General features: G+C 45.8%; 1 protein-coding gene across 1 annotated transcript in view; it reads right to left on the bottom strand.

Annotated features, from left to right (window-relative positions):
* LOC115469873 (inactive phospholipase C-like protein 2) overlaps window positions 1–22,914 on the bottom strand; it is a 144,741-nt gene that overhangs the window by 16,092 nt on the left and 105,735 nt on the right. The window contains 2 exon segments of the mRNA XM_030202623.1: window positions 7,619–7,728; window positions 14,513–14,588. Coding sequence (XP_030058483.1) covers window positions 7,619–7,728; window positions 14,513–14,588 — 186 coding nt within the window.

The raw sequence follows: 22,914 nt of genomic DNA, 5'->3' as shown, positions 1-22,914 counted from the left end.
GACGACGTTGAGATCCCATGACACTGTAGGAGGCTTGATAGGGGGCTTTGACAAAAGCAAGCCTCTCATGAATCGAACGACTAAAGGCTCTCCAGAGATGGCTTTACCTTCCACACGATAATGGTAAGCACTAATCGCACTAAGGTGATTCCTTACTGAGTTGGTCTTGAGGCCAGACTCTGATAAGTGTAGAAGGTATTCAAGCAGGTTCTGTGCAGGGCAAGAACGAGGTTCTAGGGCCTTGCTCTCACACCAAACGACAAACCTCCTCCACTTGAAAAAGTAACTCTTTTTAGTGGAATCCTTCCTGGAGGCAAGCAGGACCCGGGAGACACCCTCCGACAGACCCAACGCAGCGAAGTCTACGCCCTCAACATCCAGGCCGTGAGAGCCAGAGACTGAAGGTTGGGGTGCAGTAACGCTCCGTCGTTCTGCGAAATGAGAGTCGGAAAACACTCCAATCTCCACGGTTCTTCTGAGGACAACTCCAGAAGAAGAGGGAACCAGATCTGACGGGGCCAAAAGGGCGCTATCAGAATCATGGTGCCGCGGTCGTGCTTGAGCTTCAGTAAGGTCTTCCCCACCAAAGGTATGGGAGGATAAGCATACAGGAGGCCGGTCCCCCAATGGAGGAGAAAGGCGTCCGACGCTAGCCTGCCGTGTGTCTGAAGTCTGGAACAGAACAGAGGCAGCTTGTGGTTGGTCTGAGAGGCGAAAAGGTCCACCGAGGGGGTGCCCCACTCTCGGAAGATCTTGCGTACCACTCTGGAATGGAGCGACCACTCGTGCGGTTGCATGACTCTGCTCAGTCTGTCGGCCAGACTGCTGTTTACGCCTGCCAGGTATGTGGCTTGGAGGAGCATGCCGAACTGGCACGCCCAGCGCCACAGCCCGACGGCTTCCTGACACAGGGGGCGAGATCCGGTGCCCCCCTGCTTGTTGACGTAATACATTGCAACCTGATTGTCTGTTCGAATTTGGATAATTTGGCAGGACAGCCGATCTCTGAAAGCCTTCAGCGCGTTCCAGATCGCTCGGAGCTCCAGGAGGTTGATCTGCAGATCCTTTTCCTGGAGAGACCACAGACCCTGGGTGTGAAGCCCATCGACATGAGCTCCCCAACCCAGGCGAGATGCATCCGTCGTCAGCACCTTCGTGGGCTGCGGAATTTGGAATGGACGTCCCAGGGTCAAATTGGTCCGGATGGTCCACCAGAGCAGTGAAGTGCGGCAACTGGTGGAGAGGCAGATGACATCTTCTAGATTCCCGGTGGCTTGGAACCACTGGGAAGCTAGGGTCCATTGAGCAGATCTCATGTGAAGACGAGCCATGGGAGTCACATGAACTGTGGAGGCCATATGACCCAGAAGTCTCAACATCTGCCGAGCTGTGACCTGCTGAGACGCTCTGGTCTGCGAAGCGAGGGACAGGAGGTTGTTGGCCCTCGCTTCGGGAAGGAAGGCCTGAGCCGTCTGGGTATTCAGCAGAGCTCCTATGAATTCCAGAGACTGGGTTGGCTGGAGATGGGACTTTGGGTAATTTATCACAAACCCCAGCAGCTCCAGGAGTTGAATAGTGCACTGCATGGACCGGAGGGCTCCTGCCTCCGAGGTGTTCTTGACCAGCCAATCGTCGAGATATGGGAACACGTGCACTCCCAGCCTGCGTAGGTACGCCACCACCACCACGAGGCACTTTGTAAACACTCGTGGGGCGGAGGCGAGCCCAAAGGGCAGCACACAATACTGAAAGTGCCGTGCGCCCAGGCGGAATCTGAGATACTGTCTGTGAGCTGGCAGTATCGGGATGTGAGTATATGCATCCTTTAAATCCAGGGAACATAGCCAATCGTTTTTTCTGAATCATTGGCAGAAGGGTGCCCAAGGAAAGCATCCTGAACTTTTCTTTGACCAGGAATTTGTTCAGGCCTCTCAGGTCTAGGATGGGACGCATCCCCCCTGTTTTCTTTTCCACAAGGAAGTACCTGGAATAGAATCCCTGCCCTTCCTGCCCAGGTGGTACGGGCTCGACCGCATTGGCGCTGAGAAGGGCGGAGAGTTCCTCTGCAAGTACCTGCTTGTGATGGGAGCTGAAGGACTGAGCTCCCGGAGGACAATTTGGAGGCAGGGAGGCCAAATTCAGGGCGTATCCGCACCGCACTATTTGGAGAACCCACTGGTCGGAGGTTATGAGAGGCCACCTTTGGTGAAAAAATTTTAACCTCCCCCGACCGGCAGACCGTCCGGTACGGACACTTTGAGGGCGGCTATGTTCCCGTGGATCCAGTCAAAAGCCCGTCCCTGGCTTTTGCTGTGGAGGCGCAGGGGGCTGCTTAGGCGCACGCTGTTGACGGGAACGAGCGCGCTGGGGCTGTCCCTGTGCCTGACGAGGCCTTCGGGCCAGCTGGTTGTACCTACGCATTGCAAAAGAATAGGGTGCAGCCTGCCGGGCCCGGGAAAAACGTCCACCTGCTGAGGTGGATGCTGAAGGCGCCCGGTGGGAGAGCTTGTCGAGAGCGGTTTCCCGCTGATGCAGTTGGTCCACCATCTGCTCGACCTTCTCACCAAAAATGTTATCCCCCCGGCAAGGGACGTCGGCCAGTCTCTGCTGGGTGCGGTTGTCCAGGTCAGAGGCACGCAGCCATGAGAGCCTGCGCATCACTATACCTTGGGCCGCAGCACGAGATGCCACGTCACAGGTGTCATAGATACCCCTGGACAGGAACTTTCTGCACGCCTTCAGCTGCCTGACCACCTCCTGATAAGGCCTGGACTGCTCCGGCGGGAGCTTCTCGACCAGGTCCGCCAGTTGTTGCACATAGGTCCGCATGTGAATGCTCATATAGAGCAGGTATGACTGGATGCGGGTCACGAGCATGGAGGATTGGTAGGCCTTCCTCCCAAACGAGTCCAGAGTGCGAGACTCCCGCCCTGGGGGCGCCGAGGCGGTATCCCTCGAACTCCGTGCCCTCTTGAGAGCAGAATCCACGACCGCCGAGTCATGGGGCAATTGGGGCCGCATTAACTCTGGGTCGGAGTGGATCCTCTACTGGGACTCTGCTTTCTTGGGAATGGTGGGGTTAGTTAACGGTCGCACCCAGTTCCGAAGCAGTGTCTCCTTGAGGACATTGTGCAGCAGCACCGTGGAGGACTCTCTAGGTGGCGATGGATAGTCGAGGACCTCGAGCATCTCGGCCCTCGGCTCTTCCACAGAGACCACGGGGAAGGGAATGCTGATAGACATATCCCGCACAAAGGAGGCAAAGGAGAGGCTCTCGGGGGGTGAGAGCTTCCTCTCCGGTGAAGGCGTGGGGTCCGAGGGAAGGCCCGTAGACTCCTCTGAGGAGAAATATCTAGGGTCCTCCTCTTCCCCCCACGAGTCCTCATCCTCGGTATCGGACATAAGCTCATGTAGCTGAGTCCTGAACCGGGCCCGGCTCGACGTCGAGGCACCGAGGTCTCGGTGTCGTCGAGCGGTGGACTCCCGCGCCGGCGGGGACGGAGCTCCCTCCATCGACGTCGACGGGGACTCCACCTGCGTGGCGGTCGAGACCGGCGCCGCAAGCGGCGGCGGTGTCAACGGCCCCGGCGCCAGGCTAGAGCTAACCGGCGCCACAGACATCGGCGCCGAGGGCGCAAGCACCCCCGGCGCCGGCACAGCCTGGCGCATCAGCCCTTCCAGGATCCCCGGAAGGATGGCTCTGAGGCACTCGTCCAGGCCCGCTGCCGGGAAAGGCGGTGGGGCCGGTAGGGGTGTCGGTGCCAGAAGCTGATGGGGGCCAGGAGACGGCACCGAGGTGCCGGAACCCTGACGCGTCGGTACCTCCACGACCGACGGGGACCTCTCCTCTCGACGATGACGCTTCGGCGCCGCCTCCTCTCCGATGTCCGGATGCACCGAGGGCGACCGGTGACGACGCTTCTTGTCTTTCTTCCGATGCGCGTCACCGGTGCCGGGAGGTATGGAGGAGGAGGAGGACGATCCCCCTCGGTCCCGGGGAGCCGGGTCAGACAGGGTTCGGTCCCGAGGGCCACGGGCTGAGGGAGTGACCGGGGCCGACTGCCCACGCGGCCGCTCACCTCTACCCTCGCCAGCGGACCGGCGGGCCGACGGGACCTGTTCTCTTGGGGTCGATGCCATCGGTGCCGATGTCTCGGGCATCGATACCGGTACCGAAGGACCGGGCGTCGATACCGATGCCGTCGAGGTCGACGTCGAGGGGCCGGCGCAAGTTCCAAAAAGACGGTCCCGCAGAACTTGCCTCGCAACCTGAGTCCGTTTCCGGAGACCGAGACACAGGGAACACGACTTGATATTGTGCTCCGGCCCGAGGCACTGGAGGCACCAAGCGTGGGTGTCGGTCTGCGAGATCGGCCGGCCGCAGCGACCACACTTTTTAAATCCACTCGGGACCCTTGAGGACATCGACGGAAAAATCGCGTCGGCGAAGTCAAAGTCGTCAATGGTGGCTGAAATCACACCACGAAAAGGAAAACGACCGTGCGGCCACTAGGCCGCAATGCGGCGTCCCCGCTGGAAGCGAGGGAAAAAGGGAGCGCGTGCTCCACACGCGCAGGGTTTCTTTTTTTTTTTTTTTAAAAAGAAACCGGACGGTAACTAAACAAAGTTAAACAAAGAAAAAGCACGATCCGCGTAAACGCGATCGAAATCCGGCGGCTGAATCAGAGAGAGCGGCGAGGCACGACTCTCTCCAGACGCGGAAAAAAAGGAACTGGCGGGAGCGGTCGCGCACGGGCGGGAAGACGGCCGCGCATGCGCGGTGGGCGTGCCCTGCGTGCCGACCGTCCCGCGAAGCTTTTTTCCGGTTGGTGGGGGCTGCCGCGGATGTCACCCAGTCGTGAGAACAAGCAGCCTGCTTGTCCTCGGAGAAACATATATACCATAATAGGGGAAATCAGGAGGGGAACAAAAACGTGCTCACATCACTGTACTTGGTAGAGTTCTAAAAATTAGAAAGATTTCATACTACTCAACTCAATGGATAACTCAACAGGATGGGTCCACCCTTTTGCTTTAAGTGCACATCTTCTAATGTTATATATTTAATAATAAAGGAAATCAGGAGGGGAACAAACATTTTTTCACATCACTGTACCTGGTAAATTTGAAAGATTTCATGCTGCTTAACTCAACGGATAACTCAACAGAATGGGTTCATCCTTTTGCTTTAAGTGCACATCTTACCCAGTTACTTGGTAACTGTCTTGCATAACCAGTTACCCAGGCGATTAGTAAGTTTTCCAACACTCACTGTAAACTAGATACCTGTCCCAGCTACCTAATGAAATCCGCCCCTGACTGCTTCATAGCAGACCTCACATCCCATATAAATTACATGCTTCAGCAAGGCCTCTTCCCTAAGGAAAATGGCAATATCCTACTCACCCCAATACCAAAAGATACCAAGAAAAAAACAAACGAAATCACTAACTACCGTCCAGTAGCATCTATCCCATTGGTGGTCAAACTGATGGAAAGCATGGTAACCAAACAACTTACAGATTACATAAACAAATTCTCAATATTACATGAATCACAGTCAGGCTTTCGCCCCCTCCACAGCACGGAAACAGTATTACTCACTCTTCTAGCCAAATTCAAGCAGGAAATAGCAACAGGCAAAAACTTCCTTCTCCTCCAATTCGACATGTCTAGTGCATTCCACATGGTAAACCATAATATATTAATAAGATTACTAGATAAGGTTGGGATTGGTGGAAACATACTTAACTGGATCAAAGGCTTCCTAACCATAAGAACATATCAAGTAAAATCAAATTCAAACATATCATCACCGTGGAAAGCAGACTGTGGAGTACCACAAAGATCACCACTATCACCAATCCTATTCAACTTAATGATGACCCCACTTGCCAAGTCCTTATCCAACCATGGCCTTAACTCTTTCATATATGCAGACGATGTCACAAAATACATTCCTTACAAAACCAAACTTACAGAAATCATCAACGAAATCAAGCTCGGCCTGAACATCATGGATTTATGGGCAAATGCATTTCAACTAAAACTCAACAAAGAAAAAACTCATTGTCTCATCCTCTCATCCCAACACAGCGCGGACATCCCCACAAGTATCAACACCCCAGATCACACCCTTCCTATCTCAGACAGCTTGAAAATCCTCGGTGTTACAATGGACCGTAACTTAACACTAGACAGCCAAGTGGCATCCACAACAAAGAAAATATTCCACTCAACGTGAAAACTCAAACGCGTGAAGCAATCCTTCCCGAGGGAAACATTTCGCAACCTGATACAACCAATGGTACTAAACCACTTAGATTACTGCAATGGAATTTATGCGGGATGTAAACAACAAACCTTAAAGAAACTTCAGACCGCTCAAAACACGGCAGCTAGGCTTATATTTGGTAAAACGCGATTTGAAAGCGCAAAACCCCTCCGAGAAAAACTACACTAGCTCCCAATCAAAGAACGCATTGCCTTCAAAATCTGCACCCTGGTTCACAAAATCATCTACCGAAAAGCCCCGAGTTACATGACAGACTTGATCGACTTACCAATTAGAAATACATCCGAATCAACACAATCTTATCTAAATCTGCACTACCCAAGCTGCAAAGGACTTAAATACAAAACAACTTACGCATCTAGTTTTTCCTACATAAGCACACAACTGTGGAACGCATTACCAAAAGCCTTGAAAACGATGTACGACCACCTAAACTTCCGGAAATCACTAAAAACCAACCTGGCATACCCTACCAATCCAACTTAAATGCCTAATCTCTGCAACACAACCAAACTAAAGAACGTAATGAACATAACACAACTCTTCCGTTCTCCGATTCCCTAATGTGGCTGTGCCACATGAACTTGATCTTACCACAACATCACCCTGTATTTGTTCACACCGGAGCCTGCAAAGGCCTCTCCGGTACTATGTAATCCACATTGAGCCTACAAATAGGTGGGAAAATGTGGGATACAAATGTAACAAATAAATAAATAAAAATACATCTTCTAATGTTATATAGCCACATTGAGCCTGCAAATAGGTGGGAAAATGTGGGATACAAGTGCAATAAATAAATAAATAAATATATTTAATAATAGGGAAAATCAGGAGGGAAACAAAAACATTTTCACATCACTGTACCTGGTAAATCAGAAAGATTTCATGCTACTTAACTCAACGGTTAACTCAACAGAATGGGTTCATCCTTTTGCTTTGTGTACATCTTCTAATGATATATAGTGGTGTTATACAATTGATCTATCCATCCAGCTGAGGTTCTCTAATACAAAATATCTATCGTTGTTTGCCATATCAAGACACTCAACCTTTCACATTTTTATTAACACACTCGTCAAAAGAAAGAAAAGCTAAATTCATGGCATCTCTAAAATGCTAAGAAACAAGGGTATCAAGATTTCTTAGAGCAAATTAGCCAATTATATCTTTTTCATTATATCAACCCGCCTCTGCAACTTGATTTGTTTAAACTAAAGTGCAATACAAGAAATAGCCAACAGTGAATGACCACATTATTTTGTGACAGATACACACCTGAAATAAAACTGTAACACAGTAGCATAAAAAGTTAATCAGTACCTTCAAAATTGTGATATTCCAAGTAAAGCTTTCCACAGCTGTATGCAACTTTCTTTCTTTTAATCCTTCTTTTGCTCCTATAGTAGAAAGGTTTTCATGGAATTCCATTGCTATAGGGGGAAAGGGAAATGACCAAAATTACAATATTAGATCCAATTTCTCAGGCTAGCAGACTTTTTTTTTATGTTTTTAATTATTCACTATTAGTAATCTTCCCTGGAGCCTTGCTTAAGGGGGTCTTTTACTAAAGATTAGCTTGAGTTATCTGCAGCAGGGCCCATTAGGAATAAAATGGGCCCTGCTGCAGATATCTTGAGCAAATCTTTAGTAAAAGACCCCCTAAGTAGGGATGAATATGTACTAGATTAAGGCAAAACAGAGGGAGATGGACACCAGAAACACATAGCAGTACAGTGAAGAACACTTGGGGTTACCATATTTGCTGTGAGAAAAAAAAAAAAAAAAAAGAGGCCAAAAAATATCACTCCACCCTGTCCTGCCCTATCACATTCCGCCCTGTCACACCCCACCCTTTGTCACCTTGACCCCCTCCCCAAGAAAGCCAGATTCCCTCTTTCTCCTATGTATATCCCCTCCCCAATCTTTTTTCCAGCCTCCCTCCACCCACTTGACTATTCACTACCCCTCCCCTTTTGTACCTTATTGTAGTGCCCTGGTAGTCTAGTGACCTCTTTGGGGCAGGAAAGAGCCTCCTCTTTCCTGCCTGGCGTGGCTGCAGACCTGTCTTGCTCCCAGTGCTGCTTCAAAATGGCTGCCAAGAGTTCAAGCAGTGACCTTGCAAGACTTCTGCAGAAGTCTCGTGAGGCTGCCATTTGAAACCAGCACTGGAAGCAAGACAGGTCTGCAGCTGTGCCAGCCTTAAAGACGCCACTAGACCACCAGGGCATGATAATAAGGTAAAGGAGTGGAGGATAGAAAACCCTGAGGGCCGCCTGCCCGTTCACCCGCCAGTCTGCCCGATCATCCACAAACCCAGACAAAAGGGCAGGCTGGCAAAACCCGCCCGGATGCCTCCCAGTGTCCTCAAAAAGAGGACATGTCTGGGTAAAAACCGGACACATGGTAACCCTAAGAACTTCATTGATATATTGCTCGATGCAGCCATGTTGTGACTATTTTGTTTGGCTTTGTGACTAAGCCAGGGGTGGGCAACCTGCGACCTGAATGCGGGCCGCCACTGAATTTTATGTAACCCCCCCCCCCACCCCTAGAACCACGGGAAGTATACACAGAAAATGTAATTAACCAGTTTTGGCAATTTTAAATACTGCATTTTAGAAATATTTTCAGAATAGCCACTCTAGCAGGTTTTTTTTAAACTTATCACAGGAAATTTTTATAGAGCTCTGTCCATTTCCGGTTCCGACATTATGTAACGTTGTGGCCCCCTACGGGTAGTACTGACCAGTGGCGTAGCCACAGGCGGGCCTGGGTAGGCTGTGGCCCACCCACTTAGGGCTCAGGCCCATCCAACAGTAGCACATGGTAATGAAAATGCTGCTGTCCACAATACTGGCACCTTTGCATGCTCAGTTTTCAGCGCATGCGTGCTGCAGACTACCAAGGTGGAGACTGGAGAGAAGCATTTTCCCACCAGCTGAGATATTTTTTGATGTGGGGGTGGGGGAGAGAACATTTGGTGCCCACCTACTTCTTGCCTAGGCCCACCCAAAATCTGCTGTCTGGCTACGCCCCTGGTACTGACATTCATGCGACCCTCTTTGTATAAAAGGTTACCCACCTCTGAACTATGTTGAGGTTTTAGAAGCACTGAAGCATTTTACTTCAGTCCATTCAATGACCTAGTTTAAGGTTAACGACAGGGGTGTGCTGGTAAAATTTTAACAACGGGCTCTCTCTCCGGGCATAGCCGGCCCTGAAATTTGGGGGGGGGGGAGGGAATACATGCCTCTCTCTCTCCTCCCTTGTACAGGCACGCGAGGCATACCTTTGCCGAGCCCCACCAGCCAATAAATGGACTGCCACCATTCTCTGCTGCTTGTTTCTGGTTCTGAGCAGCATGATGGAACCTTCTTGCGCTTGCATGAAAAGTCCCAGCCTGATGCTCAGAGTCAGAAACAAGGAGCAGGGAGCAGCAGCAGTCTATTTACTTGGCTGGTGGGGCCAGCATCACTGCCAGCAAAGTAAAAGAGAATTCAGGAGGGGGCCCAAGCCCACATTTTGGGAGTCAGTTGTTAAAGTAGCCATGGGGAGGCCTACTTTAACAACCGGCTCCCAAAATTCTTAAAACCTTAACAAACGGCTCTCGCGAGCCCATGAGAGCCCGCTCCAGCACACCACTGGTTAAAGAACACATCTATTGCACTATACACGCTGAGTGTGCATCTAGGATATGAGAGCATGCCCTTGATGCAGGTGTACACCAAAATATGGCAGTGTTAACCAGTACATCAATAAAGTCTTCTTCATGTGTTTCTGGTGTCCAACTCTTTGGGGTGTTTTCCATTTGTTAGAGCCTGGCCTCTCTTTTGTCTTTGCTAGATTAAGGCAAATACTTTCTCAAAGAGAACCTTTTAAAAATAATTTGGGAAATTACTGAACACACCACTAAAATATAAACTGGAACATTTTACCTTAGTCTAGTGGTTCCCCAAACCTGATCCAAGAGGCACCCAGCCAGTAAGGTTTTCAGGATATCCACAATGAATATTCATGAGAGAGATTTGCATGCACTGCCTCCACTGCATGCAAATCTCTCTCATGAATATTCATTGTGGATATCCTGAAAACCTTACTGGCTGGAGTAACTCCAGGACTATGTTTGGGAACCACTGCCTTAATCAATTCCTGCTTTATTAATTCTTACTGTAACCCAGGGCTCAACAAATTGCAGGTGCCAGGTCAGCATGGTGCCTAAAAAAAAAAAAGAAATCAGATCTGGTGCCTAGGTTTTCCTCCCTGAAGATAATGTTTTCGTCCTTGCCCGCAGTCCCTCTCTCTTCTCCACTGGGTTCATACCACAGACAAGAGGGCACTCTCCCTCTCACTACCACCTCCTGAATCCAGTGTCTCTCTCTCTCACCTTTTCTCCTCTCCCCCTCAAAGCTTACCTTGATCCCCAGCATCGTCAGCCATCAAGTCATGCTGCTCTGACCAGCATCAGGGCCTTCTCTGACCAGCATCAGGGCCTTCTCTCTGCTGAGCCCCGCTTTCTGTGAGGTAACTTCCTATTTCCTCACAGGCAGGATAGCAGAAGGAAGGCCCTGACATCAGCATGCCTTCATGGCTGTCACTGCTGGAGATCGAGGTAAGCTTTGAAGGGGGAGAAAGACATGGAAGACTGGAAGGATATGGAGATATGCTGGACCTTGGGGTGGGGTGGCTGGATGGCCTAGAGGGATATAGAGATATGCTGGACTGTGGGGCGGCTGAAGGGAGATGGAAAAGTGCTGGACCCTGGGGTGGGAGGCTGGAAGAAGTGCTGGATTTAGTGAAGGGAAGTCTTGCCTCACCAATCTAATGCATTTTTTTGAGGGGGTAAGCAAACATTTGGACAATGGGGAGCCGGTTGATATTGTATATCTGGATTTTCAGAAGGCGTTTGACAAAGTGCCGCACGAAAGACTCCTGAAGAAATTGCAGAGTCATGGAATCGTAGGTAGGGTATTATTATGGATTAAGAACTGGTTGAAAGATAGGAAGCAGAGAGTAGGATTGCGTGGCCAGTATTCTCAGTGGAGGAGGGTAGTTAGTGGGGTCCCGCAGGGGTCTGTGCTGGGTCCGTTGCTTTTTAATGTATTTATAAATGACCTAGAGATGGGAATAACTAGTGAGGTAATTAAATTCGCCGATGACACAAAATTATTCAGGGTCGTCAAGTCGCAGGAGGAATGTGAACGATTACAGGAGGACCTTGCGAGACTGGGAGATTGGGCGTGCAAGTGGCAGATGAAGTTCAATGTTGACAAGTGCAAAGTGATGCATGTGGGTAAGAGGAACCCGAATTATAGCTACGTCTTGCAAGGTTCCGCGTTAGGAGTTACGGATCAAGAAAGGGATCTGGGTGTCGTCGTCGATGATACGCTGAAACCTTCTGCTCAGTGTGCTGCTGCGGCTAGGAAAGCGAATAGAATGTTGGGTGTTATTAGGAAGGGTATGGAGTCCAGGTGTGCGGATGTTATAATGCCGTTGTATCGCTCCATGGTGCGACCGCACCTGGAGTATTGTGTTCAGTACTGGTCTCCGTATCTCAAAAAAGATATAGTAGAATTGGAAAAGGTACAGCGAAGGGCGACGAAAATGATAGTGGGGATGGGACGACTTTCCTATGAAGAGAGGCTGAGAAGGCTAGGGCTTTTTAGCTTGGAGAAGAGACGGCTGAGGGGAGATATGATAGAAGTGTATAAAATAATGAGTGGAATGGATCGGGTGGATGTGAAGCGACTGTTCACTCTATCCAAAAATACTAGGACTAGAGGGCATGAGTTGAAGCTACAGTGTGGTAAATTTAAAACGAATCGGAGAAAATTTTTCTTCACCCAACGTGTAATTAGACTCTGGAATTCGTTGCCGGAGAATGTGGTACGGGCGGTTAGCTTGACGGAGTTTAAAAAGGGGTTAGATAGATTCCTAAAGGACAAGTCCATAGACCGCTATTAAATGGACTTGGAAAAATTCCGCATTTTTAGGTATAACTTGTCTGGAATGTTTTTACGTTTGGGGAGCGTGCCAGGTGCCCTTGACCTGGATTGGCCACTGTCGGTGACAGGATGCTGGGCTAGATGGACCTTTGGTCTTTCCCAGTATGGCACTACTTATGTACTTATGACCTGGGAAAGCCAGAGGGAAATTGAGATGTGCTGGACCTTGGGGGGGAGGGGGGCTGGAAAGGTGCTGGACCCCTGGGGTGGGGGTTGGAGGGAGATATAGAGGGGCATTTTTGAAAGGGACGCCCAAGTTTTGATTTGGACGTCCTCGCAAAACGTCCCAATCCAGGGACGGGGAAACCCGTATTTTCGAAACAAGATGGACATCTATCTTTCGTTTCGAAAATACTGTCAGGGACATCCAAATCCTTAAATTTGGTCGTTCCTAGCCACGGACGTTTCTGATTTTCGGCGATAATCAAAACCAAGGACGTCCATCTCAGAAAAGACCAAATGCAAGCCATTTGGTTGTGGGAGGAGCCAACATGTCTAGTGCACTGGTCCCCCTGACATGTCAGGACAACAACCAGGCACCCTAGGGGCCACTGCAGTGGACTTCAGAAATTGCTCCCAGATACATAGCTCCCTTAGCTTGTGTGCTGAGCCCCCTGAACCCCCCCTCCCCAGAACCCACTACCCACAACTGTACACCACTACTATAGCCCTTACTGGTGAAGGGGGGCACCTAGATGTGGGTATAGTGGGTTTCTGGTGGATTTTGGAGGGCTCGCTGTTTCCTCCACAAATGTAACAGGTAGGGGGGGATGGAGCTGGGTCCACCTGTTTGAAGTGCACTGCACCCACTAAAACTGTTTCAGGGATCTGCATACTGCTGTCACGGACCTGAGTATGACATCTGAGGCTGGCACAAAATATTTTGAAAGATGTTTTTTGAGGGTGGGAGGGGGTTAGTTACCACTGGGGGAGTAACGGGAGGTCATCCCAGCTTCTCTCCGGTGGTCATCTGGTCAGTTCGGGCACCTTTTTTGTGCCTTAGTCATAAGAAAAACAGGTCCAGGTGAAAACGTCCAAGTGCTCATCAGGGATGTCCTTCTTTTTTTCAATTATGGGTCAAGGATATTCAAGTATTAGGCACACCTCTAACACGCCGCCTTGAATTTTGGCCATCCCTGCAACGGAGTGCAGTTGAGGACGTCCAAAATCGGCTTTCAATTATACCGATTTGGACGTTTCTGTGAGAAGGATGTCCATCTTCCCATTCGTGTCGAAAGATGGACGTCCTTCTCTTTCGAAAATGAGCCCGATAGTGGACCTGGGAAAGCCAGAGAGATGTGCTGGACTTGGGGGAGGAGGTGGGCTGGAGGGACATGGAGATGCGCTGGACTTACCAGGAAGGGGAATGAGAGCTCAGATTGTGGGAGGGCAGAGACTGGGCTCAGGATGGAACAGAGGAGGAGAAAGATGCTGGACCCACAGATGGAAAGACAGGGTTATGCCAGGAAGGAGGGGGAGGGAGAGATGATGGACCACAGGTGTGGGAGGAAGGGAGGGGAGGGACAGGGCACAGACAAGAGATACCAACTGCTTATGAACCCATGAGAAAAAAATAAAAAAATCAGCCACTTTCAATATCTTGGATCTGCTACTTTAGGGGCCATTTTACTAAAGGGTTGCCACGGCAATCTGGCACTACTGCTAGCCTTACGTGGGCACTGGCAGTAGTGATGCCCCCAGAGCGAACCATTTTCAGCGCTCCTGGAAATTAGCTGTACATATTTATTGCAGGCTGTGCGTTGCCCGGTTACCACTGGGTTAGCACAGGAGCTTTTACCACTACCTCAATGGGTGGTTGTAAGGGTTCCTCTGGAAATGGCCACGTGGCAAGAGTTTACTTACTGCATGACCATTTCCTTTTTTGGGCTTTTTACCCACTGTGGTAAAAGGGCCCTTGGCACGTGGCAAATCCATATGCTGATGCTACTGCAAAGCCACTTTACCGCAGCTTGGTAAAAGGGGCCCTCAGTCATCTTTTCCCAGAGACAGTCACAATACTGACAATACAAATAAGTGAAAGACAAGACAAACTAATACTATATGTCTTCACAACTATAATGCACCTTCTGAGGTGAAATAAAGATACAGATGGCACTCCTAATTCTCAAACTCTAACCTTTGCTAGAAGTGACAAAGAATAAATATTTGTTCCATTTTAACTAGTTCAATGTTTAAAATAGTTCAATGTTACCTGTTTTCTGACATTGTACTATCTTCTCATAAATGCTATCAGCATTTTCAATTAGTGCTTTGCTGGTCTGAAGTATCTGTGGGTTAAATGTGAAATGAATTACTAAATTTTGACTTTTTAAAAATAATTTCTCAAACAGACACACACACAATATATGGCCTACAGAAAATAATTTCTATCAGTAAAAAGTACAGTTCTCTCTCTTTTAGTTATTTACATTATACTCCACCAAAGTTGGAAAGATAATACAATGGAAACCAGATATCACAACAAAGAAAAATGTATAACTCTCCATTGGTCGAAAAACTCTTATCTGGAGACAGGGGCCCATCAATGAATTAAGCATGAAGCAAGTATAGATATCCCATACAAAAATACTCAACTGCCTGATAGTGGCTCACTACTTGAACCACCCACTGCCTCCAAAAAGATTTTAACAGAAGCCTTTTTTCTCAGAAGCTGTATAATTGTCCTGGTTCATAGAAAATATAATAGGTATTCTCTAATTTCATAAGGCATTTATATAGAAAATGCAGAAAAAAAAATTCTGCTTCAATAGCCAAGACATCTTAACGCAATTCAAGAAACCACTTCTTTGGTCTGCCCAGTATGAAAAACATCTGGGAATATCAATTCTTTCTTCCATAAAGTAATTTTATTAACTGCATATTTTAAACGTAGGCTTACATATAGCTAGGAAACATATTCTATACATTGTAAGCCATTTAGGGACAACCCTTCAAATTTGGTTAGGTGGGTTATAAACAGAACACAAAATTCAGTCTGCTGATACAATCTTTCAATTCCCATGGAGATCCTTGGCATTGACACTGTCTGATGGAAATGCTGACCCATATGATTGTATAGACTGAAGTCTTCCCTTTCTTCTCAACAAAGGTACACGTTAGGTAGCTGACTAACACTGCCATGGTCCTAACACTATGGGTCTTGAGATATCCTGCTATGAGGATGATACAACTCATTATCCAATTAGAAACGGCATGCTTAATCTTAACACTCCCAACTCTACCAAGGTAAACCCTCTACGAGCTTCAGACTACTTCAACAAGGTGGCGACAGTTGTCTTTTGCCTTTTAATTAGGGCTTCTGATTTTAGGTTTTAACCAATAAACACCCCAGTAAAAAAAAACAACCCCAAAACGCTTACTACCTAAAACTGAATAAACACCAGAACACCGTCACTTCCCATAATACTTCGTCACTCCTCCCCTGATCGGCCTAGAATCCTGCTTCTGTACATTTTTTTATGTAGTAATAGCGGATAGCACATCTGGGTTTAAAAAAAGGTTTGGACAAGTTGCTGGAGGAAAAAGTCCATAGTCAGCTACTGAGACAGACATGGGGAACCTACTGTTTGCCCTGGGATTTGTAGAATGGAATGTTGCCACTATTTGGGTTTCTATCAATAACAAGAAAGGGGAAACAATTTTCCATTTAGAATGCAAACTAATGTTCCTCACAGACAATCATGAATCAAAAGAGAACAAAAGAACTTGTGATGTTGAGAAAAGAAAATAAAGAAGAAAAAAAAAAAAGGAAAAAAGGAACCAGGGGCATCAGCCTTGTATCAGTGGCCAGGCTATTAGGTCTCCTATAGTGCTCAGCTATTCCAAACCCTTGAACCTACTGCATAACATCAATCATCTGCCAACCAGAACCAAAACCTCCAAGCCTACTTTACTGAAGAAATTGAAAAAACATATTAAATGTGAACATGTCTTACACTACAAGCTTTGAATATATCAAAAAAATACATATAAATATAAATGCTGACTGCTTATCCTGCATTTGCAGATTCAGCACTGATCAAACACTTCCAATGCCTGACATTGAAACATATGTGAAACAAGGCATTTTGGTCGAACAACCTGCTTCCGGGGATAGTGGGATGTCGCATTCACTACAATAACCATAAAGGTAGCAAATCAACAAAACAATATATATATAACTCTCAAAATCACAAAATACAATAAGATTTACAAAAATATCTTACCTAAAGTGTACACAGCAAAAGACGCCCTCCTGAGCCCACCTCTCTGTCGGCGTCTTTTGCTGTGTACACTCTAGGTAAGATATTTTTGTAAATCTTGTTATATTTTATTTTATGATGTTGACAGTTATATATATTGTTTTGTTGATTTCCTACCTTTATGGTTATTGTAGTGAATGCAACATCCCACTATCCCCAGAAGCAGGTCATTCGACTGAAACGCCTTGTTTCACGTATGTTTCAGCGTTGAGCAGTGGAAGTGCTTGATCAGCGCTGATCACCAATATCCGTGCCCACATTTTTATTTATTGCATTTGTATCCCACATTTTCCCACCTATTTGCAGGCTCAATGTGGCTTACAGAGTTTTGTTATGACATAGTCATACCAGGATATTAGATACGATTAGTAATGTGCAAAGATTAGGTAAGGGAAGAGAGAAGGAAGGTGTTGGGCAGGATCATGTAGAAGGTGGACTTTAATAACTGGGTGGGTTGGAGAGGTAGTTTGTAAAGTTATGGGTTCTCTTTGTAGGCCTTGTTGAAGAGATGTGTCTTCAGAGATTTGCGAAAGTTGGTTATTTCGTCAATGGTTTTCAGGGCTGTAGGTAGTGCAATCCACAACTGCGTGCTCACGTAAGAGAAGGTGGTGGCGTGTGTCAGCTTGTATTTTAGTCCTTTACAGCTGGGGGAAGTGCAGATTATGAAATTTGCGGGCTGATCTTATGGCGTTTCTGGGAGGCAGGTCCACGAGGTTTAGCATGTAGATTGGACCGTCTGCATGAATGATCTTGTGTATAATCGTGCAGATCTTGAATGCAATGCGTTCCTTGAGTGGGAGCCAGTGAAGTTTCTCTTAGGGGTTTTGCACTTTCATATTTAGCTTTTCCAAATATGAGTCTGGCTGTGGTATTCTGGGCTGTTTGGAGTTTTTTAATAGTTTGTTCTTTGCAGCCTGCGTACAGTGCGTTGCAGTAGTCCAGATGACTTATTACCATTGACTGTACCAGGGAACGGAAGATGTATCTCGGGAAGAAAGGTTTTACTCTTTTGAGTTTCCACATGGAGTGGAACATCTTTTTCGTTGTATTCTTCACATGGGTATCGAGTGTGAGGTTTCGATCAATGGTAACTCCAAGAATTTTCAGATTTTGTGAGATGGGGAGAGAACAGTATGGTGTAGTTATGGTGGAGTAATTGTTTGTGTTGTGTTGAGAAGTGAGTACAAGACATTGTGTTTTTTCTGTGTTGAGTTTTAGCTGGAATGCATCCGCCCAGGAGTGCATGATTTGGAGGCTTTGGTTGATTTACAGAGTATACATAAAGCAGGGCCTATCCACAGAACGTCACATTTTTCTACACACACAAAACTATATGTGTACTGTACATGTGTTGTTTTATATGTTCATTTCTGCCTGTGACGGGTTGTACATCCAGTCACCAAGAAAGGGGAGCTCACGACCCCAGATGATATCCCAAACCGCTCATAGAAGAAGACAACTTGGGTATAGTTATCACTAATACAGTTAAGGTGAACATCAGGAACCCTGCTTGGGTGGCTGTAGCCAACCAGGGAAGGCTATGTGGGATGTGGCTGAGGAGGACTAACCTGTCCTGGATTTATTTGGACTGTTTCCTAAGTGGAACGAGAGAGCACCTAGAGCTGAAACTCTTTACTCATTAGCGTATGATTTACATAGGTGGCCAAACAGGGGACTCTGGGATTGTCCGCACGATCCAGAGGGGCAGCACAGGGCCCTCGATGGCCCCAGAGGGAGCTAGTAGAGAAATATTGGATCCTCTAGATGATATAGAACCCATGGAGGGGTAAGCTCCGAGGACCTTGGGCTCATTCTGAGGCAAGAGAGGGGCCCTGAGTAGGACATGACTGGAAAGGAGCCCAGGGAAGAGAAAACTGCTCTCCATTTTTGGGAGTTAAGAGGTCTGGACCTTTTAGCTAAGGATGTGCATGGACTAACCCTTTTCTAGTTGGGTTATCAGTGGTAGATGGATGGTGGAGAGGATTTAGCCTACACCTTTGAGTAGGTGGCGATTGACTATTGAGAAGGATTCAGTCTACACTTTTGGGCAGGCAATGACTGGATGTTGTGGATTTGGCATACACCTTCAGGTAGTTGATGACTGGCTGTGGTGGACTCAGCCTATAACTCTGGGTAGGCAATGATGGGCTTTTGAAAATTCGGCCTACACCCTCAGTAGGCAGGAACATTCACGAAACTGAAAATGGAGCACCTCTATGTTTTCAGCTGAAAATTCGTCTTAATTTAGGAGTTTGAAAGTTCAACTTACAAATTTAGGACTGCCGTTTAGTGGCCTAGAATTATGATCCTAATTTCTGAGCTTAGTGCTGATAATCAGTGCAGTTGATATCATTTCCCTGCCCTAAATTTGCCCTTGTTGCCACTTGCTTTTAATTCATGAATTTAGTAAAATATAGTATAAATTTAAGCACTCAGTCCTATAAAATCTTCGGAGAGGCCACTTTAGCAGCATAACTCTAAAAGTTAGGAGCCTACATCCTTTGATCTTCGGGTCCTGCATTTACAATTTATAAACCCCTTAAAAATAAAAAAGAAACTCTACCTATAATCCAAAGAGTGTAAAGGTTCATTATTTTTATAGGAAAGATAAATGTATAAAGGACAATAAGATGGAAATCCAATACTAACTGCAGCAGGAAATTTGAATGTGTTTGTAGCATTACCTTCTTGCGATAAAATCTGATATGACATGATTTGCCAGCAAAATATACAAAATTCAACATCAAGTACTTGAGCACACATGAATTTAGATACTTGAAGGGAGAATTCATCAGATGGGCCAGAATCATGATGTCTCAAGTCCTCAACAGAAATCCTGCATAAATTTGACAAGAGGCTCTACAAAAGCAAGACTTTTTTCACACACTGGTGATAAGTACCAACTGCACAGAAGTCACTCCAAACAATATTTGTTTGGGTCATCCTCAGAAAGATGTAGGTATTTGAGCAGTTTATATGTGACCCAAATAGTGGATCTAGGACTCTGCACTCTTAGCAGATGCCAATTCTGCTAGTGGACTCTTTTCTAGAAGATAGCATTTTAGATACCATTTTGGAGATACTAAAATTTGATGTTATAGCATCTTCAACATTCAAGCTCTGATAGATCACAGAGTGTTGGAACTCTTTTCTGAGCCATCAGAGTTGGAGAAGGTCCCAAATTGATGGTTTCCAAAGGAATTACGTATAATAAATTTTGGAATCAAATCTGTCTTGTCCAAGGAGGAGGTATAAGGATCTAAACTATCCAGGTTTTAGTAACTAGAAGCATAAGAGGATTTGCACAGAGAAGACCTACCCGCCTAAGAAGAGAAGTGGTATATTTTGCTAGCCTGCCTTCTGACTTCCTGGCGAAAAAGACTGGTATTTTCCTATTATGGGCAGTCTCAAAAACATCAGCTCAGTGAGGCCTTGCTCAAGGAAGATTTAGTTTACCAGATCTTCCTACAGAGACCACTTAGGAGGATGAAAATATTAGCTGAACTGCCAATATGTTGTCTCTGTTCTTAGGGTCATCCTGTGAAAGATGGCCTAGCTACACACATCTTAACAGTTTTCCAACACAGAAGGATGAAGCCTAGGTCCAATATTCTCACTCAGTTTGGATTAAGCTTCCAGAGTGTCTTCATGTCTGCCTAATTAGCACAAGCAGCACAGTGTATACGACATAGCTGGGGAACCCTAGAAGAGAGATTAAAAAGGCACTACCACAAACTCTTCAAAGGCATCTTGGTACTGAACAGTGCCAAATGTTAAATCCAACTCCGATCAAGCCTAGTAAGGGCCAGTCTTCAGAGACCTATTATTAGCCTATGTCAATCAAAGTGCTGATGGGAAATCAGTAATGTAGTCCACAACATTGTCCAGATTCTGTTGCTTCAAAGAACATTGGTTACAAAAAGACCTACGATTACACCGACCATAGTATCAAGATTTTGCTACCCTTTTATCTCCTTATGAACTTGGCTGCTTGCTTCATTCTTCCCAAGTGGCACTGCTGACCCTTCCACCCCATTGCATCTTCATCTGGATATTTTCAGAGATTCTGCCTTTTCTTACTTAGATCCATCTCTCTGGAACTTACTTCTATTTTATGTGCATCTTGAACCTTCTCTTCCAAAATTTCAAAACCAAAAAAAAAAAGGTATGAAGTCAGGGTTCTTCAGCTTGGCCAACAAAGGATATCACCCTGGTGCAAATCCTAGACTTCTCCTTTCTTGCCTACCCTTCTCATCCCTCTGCCCCTCTCCTGCTCCCCCCCCCCCCCCCCCCCCCACATTCTCTCCCTTTCTCCAACTCCCTACTTCATTGCATTAAATGGCAGTACTTCAAGAATTTGTAATACATAAATAAAAATTCCCTTAACCAAGGCAGAGATAGAGATCTTCAAGGGTGGGCTATATTAATTACCATCTGCTGTGATATATTGTATTGTACTATATTGTACTGTATGTATCATATGCTTACTATTCCGTTTTTAATCTGACAGTGCAAAGTAGATTACAAAACTTTAAAAGAGAATCTCAGTTGGAAGGAATTTACAAAAACATACAGACTTTAAAATCCTCATTTTTAAAATAACCAACTCTGAATGCTAAAAGATCAAGATTGCTGATACAAGAACATCTATGCCTTGACCGCTTTAAGGAAGGAAGTATAAGGTGTAATAAGGCAAACTTCAACAGGAATATTATTTCATATTTTAGCTCCCTGGAATGTAAATGAGTGTTCTTAAATCAACTTTGAATTCATCTTCTTTACAGAGGGAAAATCCAACGATAAATTTTTCCAGCTTCTCAAATGGCTTCTATTGTTCGTAAATGAAAAAAGCCCACCTACTAATTTTGAGTTCAAGCCATAAAAGCTTTTAAAAACTAGACAAGTGACTTTAAAATAGATACAAGACTCTAATTTTAACCAATATAGGTTATTTAAAAGTGGAGCAGCCTCATTAAATTTTCCTAAATTAAAGATTAATCTTGCAGATATGTTTTGAAATAACTGAAGTCTCAAAGAGGCTCTTACCGCTCTCAATTTAAACATATTAAGGGCCTTGTTTATTAATGTGTAATAGCGTTTTTAGCACATGCTAAAAATTGGCACACGTTAACGGTGTAGACACCCATAGGAATATGATGGGCATCTACACGGTTAGCGCACGCTAAACACTAGCACGGCTTAGTAAACAGGGCCTTAGGAGTTAAGCAACTTTTTTAAGTTACATGAATATAAACCTAAATCCATCATGAAAGTTACATGCAAGAAACAATTCTTGGGTCATTTTCTATTTTAACAATCCATCAAAAGTTAAAAGATTGAAGGTGAATGTATTATTTATTATTAGGATTTATTTACCGTCTTTTTGAACAAATTCACTGAAGGCAGTGTACAGTAAGAATAGATCAAGCATGAGCAACAGACAATTTCAGCAGTAAAAATATTCAAAAACAATTCAAAGTATGGCATGGTATACTTACAATGTCAACACAATATGTATTAGAACATTATAATTGATAGCGAAGGGTAAAACAAAAATGTAACATATAGAAGGGTAAGAAAGTAGGAACAGTTAGAAAGTAAGATGATTGATTTAAAGAAAGTTGCACATGCGGTGAAAGAAATGGTTAAATATTATCTCAGCTAGGGTAGAAGTGGATAAACATGTCCTGCTGCACTATATGCAGCCTGAGTGAGTACTCCTTGTGTGTGTGAGTGAGATAGCATTTTTCCATTCTGTGATTGTGATTTTTTTTAAGCTGATTAAGACCTTATGAGGATAATTTTATAACTAATTTTTATGAATAAATGTTCTCAAACAATTAGGTCACACCTAAAAGTACATATGATGCAAGCCAGCACATTCTTATACAGTATGCATACTCAGGGGAGGAGTTTGAGAAGAACACTGTCAGGGTCACAGTTTACACATATTATAAAATACTAGTAAAAGAGGCCCGTTTCTGGAGCAAATGAAATGGGCGCTAGCAAGGTTTTCATCACGTTTGACATGAGGGCGGGGCCCCGAGACTTGGCGATTTCGGTGGCTTCACCACCACAAACCCTTCGAACCCGTCTTGAAGGAAGTGACGTCAGTGGCTTGGCTTCACTGATGTCAGTGTCTTCAGAACGTTGAGGGTGAGTTTTATTATATAGGATGCTGCTAAAATGTATACTAATATTCTGTTCTTGAGAAGGTATAATATCTACAGTAGATGATGGCAGATAACGACCTGTAAGGTCCATACAGTCTGCCCAACAAGATAAACTCATAGCATAAGGTATGATATGATCCTACATATGCATACCTGATCTTGATTTGTCCTTGCCATTT

The sequence above is a fragment of the Microcaecilia unicolor genome, chromosome 1 (genome assembly GCF_901765095.1).
Source record: "Microcaecilia unicolor chromosome 1, aMicUni1.1, whole genome shotgun sequence".
Taxonomy (NCBI): Eukaryota; Metazoa; Chordata; class Amphibia; order Gymnophiona; family Siphonopidae; genus Microcaecilia; species Microcaecilia unicolor.
The sequence above is the reverse complement of the archived record's forward strand: the minus strand, read 5'-3'. Positions and strand labels throughout refer to the sequence as shown.